Raw genomic sequence first — 19,601 nt, 5'->3', positions numbered from 1 at the left:
TTTTCCCCCAAGTTTCTGAATGCTTAGCTTATTGGTTTTCAGTGTTTTTGTTGTTATTGTTTGTTTGTTTTTTTAATTATACTTTAAGTTCTGGAATACATGTGCAGAACGTGCAGGTTTTTTACATAGGTATACATGTGCCATGGTGGTTTGCTGCACCGTCAACCCATCATCTACATTAGGTATTTCTCGTAATGCCATCCCTCCCCCAGTCCCCCACTCCCCAACAGGCCCTGGTTTGTGATATTCCCCTCCCCTGTGTCTGTGTTCTCATTGTTCAACTCCCACTTATGAGTAACAACATGCGGTGTTTGGTTTTCTGTTCCTGTGTTAGTTTGCTGAAAATGATGGTTTCCAGCTTCATCCGTGTTCCTGAAAAGGACATGAACTCATCCTTTTTTATGGCTGCCTAGTATTTCATGGTGTATATGTGCCAATTTTCTTTATCCAGTCTATCATTGATGGGCATTTGGGTTGGTTGCAAGTCTCTGCTATTGTGTATAGTGCTGCAATAAACAAACGTGTGCATGTGTCTTTATAGTAGAATGATTTATAATCCTTTGGGTATATGTGCAGTAATGGGATTGCTGGGTCAAATGGTATTTCTGGTTCTAGATCCTTAAGGAATCACCACATTGTCTTCCACAATGGTTGAATTAATTTACACTCCCACCAACAGTGTAAAGGTGTTCCTGTTTCTCCATATCCTCTCCAGCACCTGTTGTTTCCTGACTTTTTAATGATTGCCATTCTAACTGGCTTGAAATGGTATCTCATTGTGGTTTTGATTTGCATTTCTCTAATGACCCATGATGATGAGCTTTTTTTCATATGCTTGTTGGCTGCATAAATGTCTTCTTTTGAGAAGTATCTGTTTATATCCTTCACCTACTTTTTGATGGGGTTGTTTGTTTTTTTCTTGTAAATTTGAGTTCATTGTAGATTCTGGATATTAGCCCTTTCAGAGATGGATAGATTGCAGAAATTTTCTCCCATTTTGTAGGTTGCCTGTTCACTCTGATGATAGTTTCTTTTGCTGTGCAGAAGCTCTTTAGTTTAACTAGATCCCATTTGTCAATTTTGGCTTTGTTGCCATTGCTTTTGGTGTTTCAGTCGTGAAGTCTTTGCCCATGCCTATGTCCTAAATGGTATTGCCTAGGTTTTCTTCTAGGGTTTTTATGGTTTTAGGTCTTATGTTTAAGTGTTTAATCCATCTTTATTTGATTTTTGTATGAGGTGTAAGGAAGGGGTCCAGTTTCAGTTTTCTGCATATGGCTAGCCAGTTTTTCCAACACTATTTATTAAATAGGGAATCCTTTCCTCATTGCTTTTGTCAGGTTTGTCAAAGATCAGATGGTTGTAGATGTGTGGTGGTATTTCTGAGGCTTCTGTTCCTTTCCATTGGTCTATATATCTGGTTTGGTACCAGTACCATGCTGTTTTGGTTACTGTAGCCTTGTAGTATAGTTTGAAGTCAGGCAGTTTGATGCCTCCAACTGTGTTCTTTTAGCTTAGGATTGTCTGGCTATATAGGCTCTTTTTTGTTTCCATATGAAATTTAAAGTATTTTTTTTTCTAATTCTGTTAAGAAAGTCAATGGTAGCTTGATGGGGATAGGATTGAATCTATAAATTACTTTGGGCAGTATGGCCATTTTCACGATATTGATTCTTCCTATCCATGAGTGTGGAATGTTTTTGCATTTGTTTGTGTCCTCTCGTATTTCCTTGAGCAGTGGTTTGTAGTTCTCCTTGAGAGGTACTTCACGTCCCTTGTAAATTGTATTCCTAGGTATTTTATTCTCTTTGTAGCAATTGTGAATGGGAGTGACTCATGATTTGGCTGTTTGTCTGTTATTGGTGTATAGTAATGCTTGTGATTTTTGCACATTGATTTTGTATCCTTAGACTTTGCTGAAGTTGCTTATCAGCTTAAGTTGATTTTGGGCTGAGACGATGGGGTTTTCTAAATATACAGTCATGTCATCTGCAAACAGAGACAATTTGACTTCCTCTCTTCCTATTTGAATACACTTTATTTCTTTCTTTTGTCTGATTGCCCTGGCCAGAACTTCTAATACTATGTTGAATAGGAGTGGTGAGAGAGGGGATCCTTGTGTTGTGCCGGTTTTCAAAGGGAATGCTTCCAGTTTTTGCCCATTCAGTATGATAATGGCTGTGGGTTTGTCATAAATAACTCTTACTATTTTGAGATAGATTCCATGAATACCTAGTTTATTGAGAGTTTTTAGCATGAAGAGGTGTTGAATTTTATTGAAGGCCTTTTCTGCATCTATTGAGATAATCATGTGGTTTTTGTGATTGGTTCTGTTTATGTGATGGATTATGTTTATTGATTTGTGTATGCTGAACCAGCCTTGCATTCCAGGGATGAAGCCGACTTGATCATGGTGGATGTGCTGGATTCAGTTTGCCAGTATTTTTTTGAGGATTTTCACATCGATGTTCATCAGGGATATTGGCCTGAAATTTTTTTTTTTGTCATGTCTCTGCCAGGTTTCAGTGTCAGGATGATACTGGACTCATAAAATAAGTTTGGGAGGAGTTCCTCTTTTTCTGTTGTTTGGAATAGTTTCAGAAGGAATGGTACCAGCTCCTCTTTGTAACTTTGGTAGAATTTGGCTGTGAATCCATCTGGTCCTGGGCTTTTTTGGTTGGTAGGCTATTAATTACTGCCTCAATTTCAGAACTTGTTATTGGCCTATTCAGGGATTCAACTTCTTCCTGGTTTAGTCTTGGGAGGGTGTCCAGGAATTTATCCATTTCTTCTAGATTTTCTAGTTTATTTCAGTAGAGGTGTTTATAGTATTCTCTGATAGTAGTTTGTGTTTCTGTGGGATCAGTGGTGATATCCCCTTTATCATTTTTTATTGTGTCTATTTGATTCTTCTCTCTCTTCTTTATTAGTCTGGCTAGTGGTCTATTTTGTTAATCTTTAAAAAAAAAAACAACCAGCTCCTGGATCCATTGCTTTTTTGAAGGTTTTTTTTTGTGTGTGTGTCTCTATCTCCTTCAGTTCTGGTTTTCAGTGTTCTTTATGTCTGATGAATATAGGGTTTTTCCTTTTTCTTTCAGACTGAAGAACTACCTTTAACATTTCTTGTAGAGTAGGTCTGGTGTTCATGAAATCCCTCTGCTTTTGTTTGCCTGGGAAAGTCCTTATTTCTCTTTCATGTTTGAAGGGTGTTTTTGCTGGATATAGTATTCTAGGGTGAAAGTTTTTTTCCTTTAGCACTTTAAATATGTCATGCGCTTTATATCATATGTCTCTCCTGACCTGTAAGGTTTCCACTGAAAAATCTGGTGCCAGATGCATTGGTGCTCCATTGTATGTCATTTGTTTCTTTTTTCTTGGTGCTTTTAGGATCCTTTCTTTATACTTGACCTTTGGGAGTTTAATTATTACATTTCTTCAGGTAGTCTTCCTTAGGTTAAATCTGTTTGGTGTTCCTAATCTTCTTGTACTTGAACATTGATATCTTTCTCTAGGTTTGGGATGTTCTCTGTTATTACCCTTTGAATAAACTTTCTACCCTGATCTGTCTCTCTGCCTCCTCTTTAAGGCCAGTAACTCTTAGATTTGCCCTTTCAAGGCTGTCTTTTCAATCTTTTAGATGTGTTTTGTTCTTTCGTTCTTTTGTCTTTTCTGTGTATTTTCAAATAGCCTGTCTTCAAGCTTAGTAATTCTTTCTACTACTTGATCACTTCTACTATTAAGAGACTCTAATGCATTCTTCTATATGTCAGTTGCGTTTTTGAACTCCAGAATTTCTGCTTGATTCTTTTAATTATTTCAATTTCTTCGTTAAATTTATCTGATAGGATTCTTTATTCATACTCTGTGTTATCTTGAATTTCTTTGAGTTTCCTTAATACAGCTATTTTGAATTCTCCATCTGAAAGGTCACATATCTTTGTTTCTCCAGGATTGGTCCCGTGTGCTTTATTTAGTTTGTTTGGTGGGCCATGTTTCGCTGCATGGTCTTGATGCTTGTGGATGTTTTTCAGTGTCTGGGTATTGAAGAGTTATTTATTGTAGTGTTTGTATTCTGGGCTTGTTTGTATCCTGTCCTTGGGAAGCCTTTCCTGGTATTCAAAGGGATTTGGGTATCATCTACGTTTTTGGTCACTGCAGCCGTATTTGCATTAAGGGGTACTGCAAGCCTAGTTAACGCTGTGGTTCTTGCAGACTCACAGAGGTACCTCCTTGGTGGTCTTGGATAAGATCTGGAAGAATTCTCTGGATTGCCAGGTAGAGTCTCCTTTTCTCTTCTCCCACTTTCCTCCAATCAAATGGAGTCTCTCTCTGTGCTGAGCTGCCTGGAGCTGGGGGAGGGGTGACAGAAATCACCCTTTGGCCACCAGGAGTAGGAGTGTGCTGAGTCAGACCTGAAGCCAGTACAGGCACTGGGTCTCATCCAAGGCCCACTGTAACCACTATCTGGCTACTGACTATGTTAGGGCTCTATAATCAGCAGGTGGTGAAGCCAGCCAGGCTTGTGTCCTTCCCTTCAGGGTGGCAAGTTCCCCTGGATATGGGGTGGTTCCAGAGATGCCATCCAGGAGTCAGGACCAGGAGTTGGAAACCTTAGAAATCTACCTGGTGCTTTATTCTGCTGTGGCTGAGCTGGCACCGATACCACAAGACAAAATCCTTACCACTCTTCTTTTTCCCCAGGCAAAAGAGTCTCTCCCCATGTCAACTACCACCATAAGCGCATGAGAGTGCTTCTAGACTCTATCAATCTAACTACTACTGTCAATGTTTACTTAAGCCCAAGGCCTCCTTAGTCAGCTTGTGGTGAATGGTGCCAGGGCCTGCAACTCACCTTTCAGGGCAGTGGACTCCCCTTTGGCCCAGGGTAGGTCTAGAAATGGCCTCTAAGAGCCAAGGCCTGGAATTGGGGACCCCAAAAGCCCTTTTGGTCCTCTACCCCACTGGCCAAGCTGGTACCTGAGCTGCAAGACAACATCCCCTTTACCCTTTCTTCTGCTTTTTTGAAGCAGAAGAAGTCTCTCTTTGTAGCCATCAGAGCAGTGAATGTGCTAGACACACCTGAGGCCGGCATATCTCAGTCTTACCCAAGATCTACTGTGTGACTACCTGGTTACTGCTGCTGTTTTATTCAGAGTCCAAGGTCTCTTTAGTCAGCAGACAATGAATCCTGCCAGGATGGGTCCTTCCTTTAAAGGCAGTGGGTTTCCTTCTGGCCCAGGGTGTGTCTAGAAATGTTGTCTGGGAGCTAGGTCCTGGAATGAGGGCCTCATTACTCTGCCCAGTTCCCTCTCTTCCTGTCCCTGAGATGGTATCCAAGTTGAAAGACAGAGTTACCTTTACTTTCCCCTCTCCTCTCCTCAAGCAGAGGGAAAGGGTCTTTTTTGGACCTGCAAGCTGCACTGCCTGGGACTTGGAGAGGGGTTTCACAAGTCTTCCCTTAGCTGCCTTGGCTGATGTCTCACTAGTTCACATGCCCTCCAAGTCCACTGGCTTTGAGCCCCAGCACAGTAGTAGGACTTGCCTAGGCGTTACAGTCCTTGTGGCCTAGACTGCCTTTCAAGTTTACTTAAGACCTTTCAAGTTTATTTAAGAACTCAGAGCACTTTAACCTGTGGTGTCAAGGATTGCTGAAACTCAGGTTTGGACTACTGGGATGAGCGGTTGCCCTCTGGCCAGGACATGTGTAAATGACCCCTTTCTGGGCATCAACTAAGTTCTTCCTGGTGTTGGCAGCACTGAGTTTCAGTGCAAATTCTCACAATCGCTGTGTTGTCCCTCTCTCGAGCCGTGTGCTTTCTTTTGCCGTGTGGTCACTTCTGGGGGCTGGAGAAGGGGCATTGGCAATTTCAAGATTGCCTTTGCTACCCTCTTCCGTGCCTCCTTCAGCAATATGAAGTTAAAATCATGTACTGTGATCAGTCACCTGGTTTTTGATTCTTATGAAGGTGTTTTTTTGTTTAGATAGTTGTTGAATTTGGTGTTCCTGTGGGGAGGATGATGAGAGCCTTCTATTTGGCTGTCTTGTTCTGCCTCTCTCTTTCTTTATGGTTCTTTTGTTTACTTTTTTTGCTTTTTGCTTGGCTGTCATTTCAGTTATCTCTGTAGTGAACAGGTATTTTTCTTGCCCATGCCCGGCACCTGGCTCTTGTCCTCTTTGGGGTTGGTCACTTGGGTGATGATGGCCAGGCCATCCATGGGTATGTGGCATGCCAGCTCTTTACCTCTGAAATCTTTTTTTTTTTTTTTTAGACGGAGTCCTGTTCTGTCGCCCAGGCTGGAGTAGAGTGGCGTAATCTCGGCTCACTGCAACCTCTGCCTCTCGGGTTCAAATGATTCTCCTGCCTCAGCCTCCTGAGTAGCTGGGATTACAGGCACACACCACCATGCCCGGCTAATTTTTTTGTACTTTTAGTAGAGACGTGGTTTCACCATGTTGGCCAGGCTGGTCTCGAACTCCTGAGCTCAGGTGATCCGCCCGCCTCGGCCTTCCAAAGTGCTAGGATTACAGGCTTGAGCCACTGCCCCCGGCTACCTCTGAAATCTTAAGAATCAAATATGTCACTTACTCACCAGTGTCAACTTCTTTCATTTAGTCAGTCACATTGTCCCTGCTGCTTGACATTTCAATCTCCTGATTCTACTTTCTTTGTATATGTTGTCCCTCTTCTGTTGTTAGTTACTTTCTGATGCAGTTTAGAGCCAGTCTAGCTTAGATAGATAGCTTGGTCCATCAGTCACTTCATGCAGTCTATTTCCAGTATACTTAACTCCATCCCTTCCATTCTACTCGCCTGTCAGAATCCAAATCTGGGATCCGTGACGCTGTTTGCTTTTTTTAGGTTCATATTCTGAAAACTGAATGCTGCTGGAAAAGATCCCACAACCGAAAGTTCGTTGTCTTCAGCCTCAGTAATGTCCAGCAGTTCCCCAGGATACCCCCCTCTTCCCTTCTCCGTGGCAACTGTGTCAGAATTTCCCCCTGTTATTTACTCTCTGTCATGCTACCTTTGTCATTTACTCTCAGGATCTCCTATTTTATATAAAAGCCATTATATGGCTTTTAATTCTTGTTACCAAATCTACAAAGGTAACTGCATATTCATCCTTCTATGCATCCTGTGTGGTGTTGGGAAAGAGACATTTCTCTCATTTATAACTGTTTCTTCCATTTAGATGCTGAATCCTAACAACTCCTACCTTCTGTAAGATAGTATTTACCCAATTATTTCTTTTTTTCTACTTCTGTCCCTCTTGCCTCCTTTTCTCCTATATCACCATTTAAATGTGATCAGGTTTTTAACCAAAAACCTTAACTTACTGTCCCCCTCCAGTTACTGTGTTAGCTCTCCTTTTATTTAGAAAGAGAATTATCTACATTTACCAATCCCGCTTCCTCATCTCCATCTCACTCCTCAATCCGTTGTAGCCCTTTGCCATTCTAAAATTGTTTTTGCCTAGTTAATCAGTGCCTCTTTTATTGTGAAAACTAAAGGACACCTTTCAATTTTTATTTTACAAACATTTGGTCATATTGTCCACTTCATTTCTGTAGAGTTTTTTTTTTTTTCTATTTGTTTGTTTGTTTGTTTTTGACCTTGCCAGCTTTTATGACTTGACCCTTGGTTTTCTTTCCAACTCTTCTAATTACTTGATCCTTTATAGATTTCTTTTCCTCTGACTAGTTCTTAAATATCTTATGCTCATTTCTTTTTTAACTCTGTAGGTTCTCCCTGGGTCATTCATTTATTCCTATGGCTTCAGGGATATTTATGTTGATAATTTCTAAAACTTTATCCTTAGCCCATATTCTCTCCAGAGATTGAGACTACCCAATATTTAGGTGCTTGTGGAACATTTCTGTGTAGCATGTTTTAAAATACCTGCTGAAACTTAACACGTCCAAAGAGAACTGATTTTTTATTTTTCTCTTCTGCTTGCTTTATTTATTTAGATGGAGTCTCGCTCCGTCACGCAGCCGGAGTGCAGTGGCGCAATCTCGGCTTACTGCAGCCTCCACCTCCCAGGTTCAAGCAATTCTCCTGCCTCACCTTCCCTAGTAGCTGGGATTAGAGGCATGCGCCACCATGCCCAGCTAATTTTTATTTTTATTTTTAGTAGAGGTGGGGTTTCACCATGTTGGCCAGGCTGGTCTCAAACTCCTGACCTCAAGTGATCTGCCTGCCTTGGCCTCCCAGAGTGTTAGGATTACAGGTATGAGCTACTGTACCTGGCTCCTTCTGCTCACATCTAATCAACTACTTAATCCTCTTAATTTTTCCTCCCAGTGTCTCACAAAATAATTCACTTTTTAAGATCTCTAAGTCTCTTCCCTAGTTTAGGCCATCACTGACTCTCGTAGATTACTGCAACAGTTTTCTAACTAGCCTGTGTGTGTCCAGTCTAGGCCATTCTCCATATTTCATCCAGAATGGTCTTCCTATTATTTAATCTAATGATATCCTTCTGAAAATTCTTGAAAATTCTTTAAAATCTTCTTAAATCTCTTCATTGTCTCATAGGTATTACTCAGGACTCTTGATGGTAGATAACAGAAACTCAGCTCACACTAGGTTTAACAAAGGGCAAGCCTTGGAAGGTTTTGTAAGTGCAGAAATAACTGGAGTGTAGGTGGGCCCCAGAAACACATGGAAGCAGGATTTGGAATACTGCCAATACTTTCTTCCCCTTCCTTTTTCTCCTCCTCTCTGAATTCTGCTATCATTCTCTTCTCACTCCTCTCCCCTTTAAGTGACAAAGCATATGGCTGTCAGTTTTATTACAGCTTCACATTACTACTATCATGAGATGAACGAGACTGGTTGGACCCCAGTTCATGCAGTTTACTCTGTCAGTTCATGCAGTTTACTCTGACAGTTCATGCAATTTACTGTGTTTCAAATGCCTGTTACTCACTAGATTGTCTCAGATGGCGTCCATCCCTGAACCAGTCAGCTGTAGGTAGGGAAGAAGATACTATGATTGGCATATTTTGTTGTTGTTGTCATTTTGTCTATTCTTAATCCAGTCTTGAGTGAGGAAGATAGAATCTTAAGGAGATAAAAGCTCTTATTCCCATTTGAACTTCATGAATAGAGTGTAAAGAAAGAGCACTTTGCAGAAGGGATGGTAGTCTCTACTGAGTCTACAAATTATTAGATCCCTACAGTGCATTTTCTTGTAAGATAATACGGGCAGTCCCTGCTTTGTCTGGTAGTGAGGGTCTGTAAAAACGATTGTGCGAGCAGAAACTGTGCAAAATGGTTTCAGTCAATGGGAAAATTATGATTGAGTTTTAAAAAATTTTGTCAAGACATTGAAAACTCTCATTGTCAGTTATAATAGTATAGGGAAATGAAAAAAATAGTAAAGTGAGTAGTACACTGTAATTTTAAACATTAGAAACACTGAGAATTAAAGTGTTTTATTTCTTTGTAAAAATATATTAAGAGTAACTTAAACAGTGTTTGCCCTCTTCTCATCCGATAACATGGGATATGGAGCGAATATCTTTTTCATGCGTAGGTGAATTACTATACTCCTAAGTTTGGATCAACTTTCAGTGTTTTATCCAATGTTGTGCAATCTCCAAAAGTTCCTTTGCTGGTGTCAACTTCTTCTGGGACATTTTCATCATTGTGCCATAACCACTCATCTCATTGATGTCAATAAGTTCGCTACCTTTCTCTGGCTGCATAGAATCTGTTGAACAGCAGCATTGTCATCATTCCCACAGTCAGCTATTTCTTCTGTAACTTCATTCACATTTGATTTGAATTTTACTTCTTGCATTATCACTGTTCATTTCTTTGTTTCTCTTTAATATTTGTGGGCCAAAGGCCATGTTTGTAAAATGTATTGCAGATTTATTATTGGGAGACAAGGAGGTAACACAGCTCCATGGTTTCCTGTCTATGCATGCACTGAAGAACAACAATGTGCAGTGAGTGACCAGTCACTGACAGAACTGATGTGATTGGTCCCTGATCATGATGCACATCTGTTATTTATATAGTGATTTGTGGACTGATGAGTTAGCAGAGTTTGTACTTTATACAGTTACTCACAGTTAATAAATAATACTGTGGTCATTGGCATTTGAACTGTGTTGTGGGGGACTGGTGTTATTTAGCACAATCATGGTATCTGAAATTTTTGCATATCAGAACTGTGCAATGTGAGGACTACATGTATTAAGACACACATTGCCTATTATATGACACTATATTATTTGGCTTCTGCTTTTGCTTTTAGATTCATCTTAAGGCCTTCTTCCTTGGAAGTGTGCTCACACAGACCGAAGCCCATGTGTTTCTCTCAAGTTTGAATTCCCCTGCCTCTTCTCCAGTCTCCCATACCTCTGTCCCATCCTCTTCTGTTTATTTGTTCCTACTTACCCTTTAAGTTTTTCTGCAGACATTGCTTTCTCTGTAAAAACTTTTCTGTTCTTTTCAAATGTAGGTTAATCAGCCTGTGGTATTCCCATATCACACAGACTTTCTGTCGTAATATCATATGTGTGATCACATAGTATTGTGCTTATTTTTACTTATGTATCACCACTACTAGACAGTGTTTTCCATGCAGGTAGAGACTATGCAGTGCAGTTCCTCACTATATTCTCAGGACCTACCTCTGTCTATAACAAAATAGGTACTTAGTAAAATTTTTTTGATGTAGTGAAAAATAATCAGAATTTTGGTGGGATATGAATACTACAATATCATCAGAAGGTATTCTGGAAGAATGTAGTATAGACTAGTTAAACATAGGTACCAATTATGAAATATTGATCATTTATGCTTCCTTATCCTTTAAATGAAATATATATTTGATAGCATACATCTTATGATTCTTGTATTTAATACATCACAAAATTAATCATAATTGGAAAAATTGCTTCAATCTGATATTGTAGGTGCTTAATGAATGCTTGTTAAATCAGTGAAGCAGTAATTTAGAATTAGGCATTTTCTTTGGTTCTAATAATTATTTTCATTTATTTTTAAGGTATATTCATATTTTAATGATCTTCTGGTCATTTGTTGCTGGAGTTGTCACATTCTACTGCTCACTAGGACCTGATTCTCTCTTACCAAATATATTCTTCACAATAAAATACAAACCCAAGGTAAAATTATGTGTTCTTATTGTTAAGAATCAATGTGTATGAGCCTAAGCTGTTTATTATTTGAAAGCCTGCTAAAGCAAGGTATTTTTTTAATTTACAAAATTTGTTTTCTTTCTTCTCTTTTTTTTTTTTTTCTTTTTAGGTACTGTGCTAAAAGCAGTGATTTTTTAAAAAAATCCATCTAATATTATTTAATAATGGAAGTCTATTAGAAAATTTTCAAAATAAGATTTGTATATGTGTATGCTTTTAAGGTATACAATTCTCTTAGAGGAGCTATAAACAGAAAATATGGTACAAAAGTTTCAGAAAGTTGGAATCCACAATTTCAGGGTGTCCTCTGTTAACCATGAGGACAATAAATTAAATCAGAGGTTCCCAAAGCTGATTGTACAGTAAATCTCCTGGGGAATTAAAAAATACAGATTCCTGGGGTGTACTACCAGATTTTGATTGAATAGTTCTGGGTTAGAGCCTTGTAATCAGTACTTGTTAGAAGCTTTCCAGCTGATTCTGAGGCACAGACTCAGGACATTCTGGGTTAAATGATCTAATCCTATTAAATTCTTAAATGTTTGTGTGCTTCATAGAAACAGAGATATAATTAGGCAGTTTGTATAACCAAAGTAATTTACTTCTGAAATTTAATGAAGGGTGGTAATGTGGTGAATCTATCTCTGTAAAGCAAGGTTCTGTAGATTAAGGGTTTAGTGGGGTATCTTTTCCTTTTCCTTTTTTTTTTTTTTTGGCATGGAGTCTTGCTCTGTCACCCAGGCTGGAGTGCGGTGGCACCATTTTGGTTCACTGCAACCTCCGCCTCCCAGGTTCAAGTGATTCTTTTGCCTCAGCCTTCCATGTAACTGGGATTACAGGCACACGCCACCAAGCCCAGCTAATTTTTGTATTTTTAGTAGAGACGGAATTTCGCCGTATTGGCCAGGCTGGTCTCGAACTCCTGACCTCAGGTGATCCACTTGCCTCGGCCTCCCAAAGTGTTAGGATTACAGGCGTGAGCCACTGCACCTGGCCTAGTGGGATATCTTTAAGTCTTAATAATTCTTTAAGTTGATGTAGTATCTTGTCTCGGGTTTGTTGGTATTTCTACTCAGAGGAAACACAACTGAAAGTGGTGCCCCATATTTGATCAGGAACTGTAGTAGTTACCTCATACCTTTGTCATTGAATTCAAGATTTTGGAGAAAGAGAAAATAGTTTTTTCTTATTATGCCTTTGCAGTAGAGTGTCACTTTCTTTTTCCTTTCTTCCGTTTTTTGAGACAGGCTAGAGTTGCACAGGCTAGAGTGCAGTGGCAGGATCACGGCTTACTGCAGCCTCAAACTCATGAGCTCAGGTGATCCTCCCACCTCAGCCTCCTGGGTAGCTGGGACTATAGGCATGTGCCACCACACCTGTCTAATTTTTGTATTTTTTTTGTAGAGACAGGGTTTTACCATGTTTCCCAGGCTGGCCTCAAACTCCTGGGCTCAAGCCATCCACCCACCTCGGTCTCCCAGAGTGCTAGGATTATAGGTGTGAGCCACTGTACCTGGCCAAGTTATCACTTTCAAATATAGACTGAATTTTTTTAAGTGATCATAACAATTGATTTTAACTTTAAGCTTGGAAATTTGGCTTAGGTATTATAAGGCGTTTCATCTGGTATTTTTTTCTCTGATGGTTTAGTTTAGCCAGTATTATGTATTACAAAGAAAGGTTTCACTGTTAAAGTAGACAAAAAATGTTCTTTGAATTTGTACATTGATTTTAAAAACTTCTGAAAAGTTGATTCTTTTAAATAAAGATGATATGTAAAGATGGATCTCCCCACCACCTCTCATTTTCTTTTTTTAGCAGTTAGGACTTCAGGAATTATTTCCTCAAGGTCATAGCTGTGCTGTTTGTGGTAAAGTGAAATGTAAACGACATAGGTAAGTTAAATTTTTTTTTATTTGTTGATCCTTCTAATTACATTTGGATTTCAAGTGATTTAGTTGTATAATTTTTCTTTAGGCCTTCTTTGCTACTTGAAAACTACCAGCCATGGCTAGACCTGAAAATTTCTTCCAAGGTTGATGCATCTCTCTCAGAGGTAACTGATTTAATTAATATTATTAACGGAAAATGTTAAATGCCTGTGGAAAAATTTTCTAGAATTTTTTATCAAAAAATTTAATTATGGAGCATCTTAATACATGTCACTTACATCAGTTCTGAGTTAGGCAGTTGATTATTGTAGACTAAACAACTTGAGTAGTAAGCTAGAAATGTTTTTGAATCTCGTGTTTAATTTAGACATTTTCAGCTAAGGAAAGCACTGGTTTACCCGAAATAGTCATAAAGATGAAAACAGTCATCTTTATGATAGCACAGCAGAAATATCATTTTGTAATTCCAAAAGGAACCCTGGACTGCAAGGAGCAAATTGATATATATCTTACTGAATTATGACCCCAGTTTTGACACTAACTGAAGGGTAGAGTAGGGAATGGGATATTTTTCAGTATTTCTGCATAATACAGGAATGGAAAACATGTTCTCTTATCTTTGTTGTAGTCAGATTTTATATGTATCTTTTTGGTAACATGTTTTAGTTGTTTTAAAGACTTGTCTTCTCAATGGATTTGACAAAACACTCAAGTCCTTGAAGGCAAGGAATGGGGTCTCATTTGCTCCTAGCACCAAGTATCAGGTCACGTATATTGTTGGTAGCTGATCAAAGTGTATTGAATTAAATTGGATGCTAATTAGTTGAAGAATAGCATCTGAATCCCGCTTAATTGTTCTTTATCCCATTTTGTATCCTGCATAAAAGCCCATTAAAATTTGGCATTTTTTTCTTTGCTTCTCTAAGGCCTTTTTTTTTTTTTTTTTGAGATGGAGTCTTGCTCCATCACCTAGGCTGGAGTGCAGTGGCGCAATCTCACCTCACTGCAACCTCTGCCTCCCGGGTTCAAGCGATTCTCCTGCCTCAGCCTCCCGAGTAGCTGGGACTGCAGGCGTGCACCACCACACCTGGCTAATTTTTTTTCTTTTGTCTTTTTAGTAGAGATGGGGTTTCACGTGTTAGCCAGAATGTAGTCTTGATCTCCTGACCTTGTGATCCACCTACGTCGGCCTCCCAGAGTGCTGGGTTTACAGACGTGAGCCACTGTGCCAGGCCTCTAAGGCCTTTTTCATCTTCAAGATACCCTGATTTAAGACTTCTGTCTAATATGGTAGCTCCTAGCCACATGTGGCTATTAATAAACACTTGAAGTGTGCTAGTCCAAGTTGACATGTGTTCTGTGTATAAAATATATAGTGGATTTTGAAGATTTCTTAAGAAAAGACTTAGAAAAAAGGAATGTAAAGTTTCTTTTTTTTTTTTTTTTTTGAGATGGAGTCTCGCTCTGTCACCCAGGCTGGAGTGCAATGGCATAATCTTGGCTCACTGCAACCTCCGCCTCCCGGGTTCAAACGATTCTTTTGCCTCAGCCTCCCAAGTAGCTGGGACTACAAGCGCACACCACCATGCCCAGCTAATTTTTGTATTTTTAGTAGAGACAGGGTTTCACCATATTGGTCAGGCTGGTCTCGAACTCCTGACCTTGTGATCCACCTGCCTCGACCTCCCAAAGTGTTGGTAGTATAGGAGTCAGCCACTGCGCCTGGCCAAGTATCTCATTTTTTGTATTGATTACATGTTGAAATGATAATATTTTGGATGTGTTGGGTTAAATAAAATATAAAATTAATTTCACCTATTTCTTTTTTACTTTGTAAAAAATGTAGCTACTAGAAAATTTAAAATTAATGGGTGACTTACATTATATTTCTGTTGGAGAGTGCCAAGTTGAGGTCTGTTGAAGAAAACTTCTAACAAGAGTATTATTTGTGTCTTTGACATGTCATTCATTCATAAAAATGAAAGGACTTGTATAAAACCCTTGGTCCAGTACCTAGCACATACTGGTGCTCAGTAACTATTAGCTCTCACATTTAAAAACATATTTTGATATCTTACAGGTAGGAACTGGGCTAGGCCCTAGTGATTAAAAGAGAAGATATGGTCCCTTTCTACCAGGAACTTTAGTCTAGAAGTGGAGGCAGGCATATAAACAGGTCATCACAATATAATTTAATGCAGGCAATAATGGAAAAAAAATTAAGGTATATAGAATTAGTATAGAGGAGAAGTTCATAACTATTGAGAGGGCAATCAGATCGGAGAACTAAAGGTTTGCCAGACTAATAGTGTGGGAAAGGGTATTTCAGGATTTGAGTAGAGCTTTCAAAAGGAAAGAGAGGCTTGAAACAAGGTGGGATGTTCAGCAAACTGGAGAGTAAAATGTGAGGGAGGATGTGGGCAATGAAGAAACAATATTCTAGTAGCTAATATTTAATGATTTACTTACTGTATATTAGGCATTGTGCTAAGCTCATTCGTTATTTCATGTAATCTACATATAACCTATGAAGTGGGTACTATTATTGATAATTTTACCAAAGGTAAATGGAATTTAGAATTTTAGTAATTTTCTCAAGTTTCATATTTGGTTGATTACAGAACTCAATAAAAAACTTAGGTCTGGTTAAGTTCTTAATCAGGATTTTATATGGCCCTTTAGAAATGAGACTATCAAATGACTTTAAGGGCTATGCTGATGGAGCTTACATTAATTGATTCTGGAAGTCAGTGATTTTCTTGAATTTTCAGATGTGACTCATAGGGTACACTGGGAGTGAAAAGGAAGTGATGCAGCTGCTGCATGCCAGCAGGTGCCCTTCAAAATCAGTGCAATTTATACCTTTCTTATTTTCATATATTCAGGTTTGATATATTGAGGATTTCATGCAAGAGGATGATGTGGTCAAATGTATGTTTTTGGTTACTTTGGCAACTCTATTTAGGATGGAGGGGAGTGAGCTTGGAAGCAGGGAGTTGAGAGGCCATTGCTGCAATATAAGGGGTAAGAAAATGGGTACCCGCTAGGCGTGTTGGCTCATGCCTGTAATCCCAGCACTTTGGGAGGCCGAGGTGGGCGGATCACCTGCGGTCGGGAGTTCGAGACCAGCCTGACCAACATGGAGAAACCCCATCTCTAGTAAAAATGCAAAATTAGCCGGTCGTGGTGGCACATACCTATAATCCCAGCTACTGGGGAGGCTGAGGCAGAATTGCTTGAACCCGGGAGGCGGAGGTTGAGGTGAGCCAAGATTGCGCCATTGCACTCCAGCCCAGGCAACAAGAGCAAAACTCCGCCTCAAAAAAAAAAAAAAAAAAAAAAAAAAAAAAAAATAAGAAAAGAAAAGCACTACTTAGGATATAAAATCAGTAGGACTTGGTGATTGGCTGGATGTGGGAAATAAAGGAAGAATAAATGTTTAACGATAACTCGTTCTAGTCTCTTCTCTCTATCCTATTCATTGTTATCCCTGTTTATATGTGTTTTCATTTCCCAACACATATAAACAATGTTTAGTTTTTGTACTAAAACGTCTAAATTATTGTTCCCTTAATATTTAAACTAGAGAATTCACAAACTTTATTATTGCTGCCAGAGAAAATATATGATCTGATTTTGGAAGCATTAGATTAGATATGTCGTTTTGTTCCCTCCCTACTGCATTTGTAAGTTACTGCCCAATGTTGCAACTCCTTGTAAAAATTATGACATACTGCTATACCCAAATCCAGGAAATGGAAGATTTAACACCCAGGGTTTGTTTTATTTTGTTTTGTTACTTTTTCACTTATATAACTTATGTACTGATTTGAGTGTACAGGTAAAATTTCTCAAAGCGAACATATCTGTGTAACTAGCATTCAGATCAGGAAACAAAACATTACCAGCATCCCAGAACTCCCCTTTGTGTTCCCCTCTAGCCACTATACTCCCTTCAAAGGTAACCACTAATACCTAATTTTGACCCCTTACATAAATCTTAGCTGCTTGTTTCTTCACTGTATTCTGAAAATACTGACTTATAAAGTTAGGAATGGAAGGGACTAACTTGCTCTGTTTCTTTCCATAGCACGGTTTTGGTTCAGTTAAGTTTCAGAGTCAGGAACAATTCATTTAACTTTTTGTTTGATTATGGGAATATTTAGAAATATGTGCATGTCATTCTAATAATAACTTTTCCTATTTGTGGAATTTTTATGATTTTCCAAGTGTTTTCTCATATGTTTTCTTTGATCCTCATTCACATAAGGTTGAAATATACATTTTGTCATGTGAAAATATTATATTACTATCATTATTTGTTTTTTGTTTTTTTGAGACAGAGTCTCACTCTGTCGCCCAGGCTGCTGTGCAGTGGCAACATCTTGGCTCACTGTAACCTCTGCCTCTCAGGCTCAAGCGATACTCCTGCCTCAGCCCCCCAAATAGCTGGGACTACAGGTACACATGACTACACCCAGCTTATTGTTGTGTTTTTTGTAGATACAGGGTTTCATCATGTTACCCAGGAGGTATCCACCTGCCATCCACCTGCCTTGACCTCCCAAAGTGCTGGGATTACAGGTGTGAGCCACTGCTCCCAGCCTACTGTCACTATTTGTGATAATAAAATTGTTTCGTGGTAATGTTACATGTTACCAAATAGTACCATTTATTTTCCAAAAACTAATTAATTTTATTTTTCTTTAAAAAATAATTATGCAGGTTCTTGAATTAGTGTTGGAAAACTTTGTTTATCCGTGGTACAGGTATGTTCCTTTTATAAGATCTTTTTTCTTTGATACAGTGAATACTATTAAGTTAAGCATGCTAATGACATGTTTTTCATGTAGACCAGGATTTCTCAACTTTGTCATTGTTGACCTTTTAGCCAAAATAATTATTTCTTGTGGGGTCAGTACTCTGCATTACACGATAATTAGCACCCCTGGCCTCTCCCATTAGATACTTGTAGCAGACATCTCTACCACCAGTTGTGACCAATAAAAATGTCTTCAGAGGTTGCCAGATATGACCTGGAAGGCATAATTGGCCCTAGTTAAGAACCACTGATGTAGGCATCAGTCAGTTAATAATTTGGTGATAGTAAAGAGGAAGAAAACTTAGGCCGTGTTTTGAAAGAAAAGTAACTTGTGGAATTCCTTATCACTCCTAAATTTAGTGATTTAATAATTTTGTATACAGTTTTCACATTTGAAATAATTGTACCTTTTGGAGGGGAATCTGCATTCACATATTTCATTAAATTGAAAGATAGCTTCAGTACTTTTCCTGGAGAATTAATGGTTTTTTTTCCCCAAGCACCTTTGTTTTTGGTGTATGCCATGTATGTACAAGGGCCTTGTGCTTTTGAAGATACAGAAAATACTTTAGATTTGACAGAACTCTATTTTGAAATTAGAGAGATACAACTTATATCATTTAATAAATACATATTGTCTTAAATAAGCATCATGTGTTTAATATATATTTGAACACTTGTGCCTCCATGGCATATACATATGATGTTTAATGACATCTACCCTGATTTTATATTGATTCAGTATATTTTGAATTTTCTTTTCTTTCTTTTTTTTTTTTTTTTCCTTTGAGATGGAGTCTTGCTCTGTTGCCTAGGCTGGAGTGCAGTAGCACGACCTCAGCTCACTGCAACCTCCACCTCCCAGGTTCAAGCAATCCTCCCACCTCAGCCTCCCAAGAAGCTGGGGTTACAGGCCTGTGCCACTATGCTCGGCTAATTTTTGTATTTTTAGTAGAGATGGGGTTTCCCCATGTTGGTCAGGCTGGTCTCAAACTCCTGACTTCAAGTGATGCACCCACCTCGGCCTCCCAAAGTGTTGGGATTATAGGTGTGAGCCACCATGCCTGGCCGAATTTTCTAATTAAAAGAAAAAAAATGCTACTAGTTGAATTCACCCAGAATGTTTAAGACAAATTTAATATCGTTTCTATGCCATATTTTCCTGGAGAGCTATATAAATTTACACTTGATTCTGCCTTAAATATCTGGCATTTGCCATTTAATTAAAGCTGATGGTGAGGCCTTTTGTAAAATGAATCCTTTTGTGAAGACTCCCTTACTTTCTCCCATCTCTGCATTGCGACACTTTCGACATAAAATCTAGTTGTATTTCTAAGTGTGAAAGTATATTTTCTTCTCAGTTGTAGCTATTGATGCTGTAATATCCCCTTCTTCAGGGTTAACAGCGGGAAGCATGGTTGATACAATTATCTTTCCTATTCTGCCAAGAAAGTTAACAACACTGTCTTCGAGTTCAAGATATCATCATTCTTTCTTTTATTGCCTTTGATTAGGAAAGTGTTCTAATTCTAGGGCCCTCCAAACATCAGGAAAATGAAAGTAACTCCTCAGTTGAAGGTTGTCAGAATTTCTGTTTTACAAAATGTCTGAGTTTCAGTTCATTTAATTTCTTTTTCAAATAGAGCACACCTTTTTTTGTTTTAACTTTTAGAATTTATTTTATAAGTATTTTAAACTATTTAAAAAT

The 19,601-nt window shown here is 38.7% G+C and overlaps 1 protein-coding gene across 21 annotated transcripts in view; it reads left to right on the top strand.

Moving 5' to 3' along the window:
* The window catches only part of SNX14 (sorting nexin 14), a 105,498-nt gene that overhangs the window by 14,673 nt on the left and 71,224 nt on the right, over window positions 1–19,601 (top strand). For 8 of the 21 annotated variants that reach the window (XM_055257719.2, XM_055257760.2, XM_055257774.2 and 5 more), the window contains exons 2-5: window positions 11,026–11,146; window positions 12,998–13,074; window positions 13,157–13,235; window positions 17,797–17,840. In XM_055257719.2, the coding sequence (XP_055113694.1) occupies window positions 11,042–11,146; window positions 12,998–13,074; window positions 13,157–13,235; window positions 17,797–17,840 (305 nt within the window). In that variant the 5' untranslated portion in view covers window positions 11,026–11,041. Of the gene's footprint in view, window positions 1–4,209; window positions 4,273–6,467; window positions 6,485–11,025; window positions 11,147–12,997; window positions 13,075–13,156; window positions 13,236–17,796; window positions 17,841–19,601 lie in introns of those variants that run through there. The other 13 variants (XM_055257688.2, XM_055257697.2, XM_055257678.2 and 10 more) reach the window with 5 other exon arrangements.

The sequence above is a fragment of the Symphalangus syndactylus genome, chromosome 2 (genome assembly GCF_028878055.3).
Source record: "Symphalangus syndactylus isolate Jambi chromosome 2, NHGRI_mSymSyn1-v2.1_pri, whole genome shotgun sequence".
NCBI classification, from domain to species: Eukaryota; Metazoa; Chordata; class Mammalia; order Primates; family Hylobatidae; genus Symphalangus; species Symphalangus syndactylus.
Note: the sequence above shows the minus strand (reverse complement) of the source record. Positions and strands in the feature narration are given on the sequence as shown.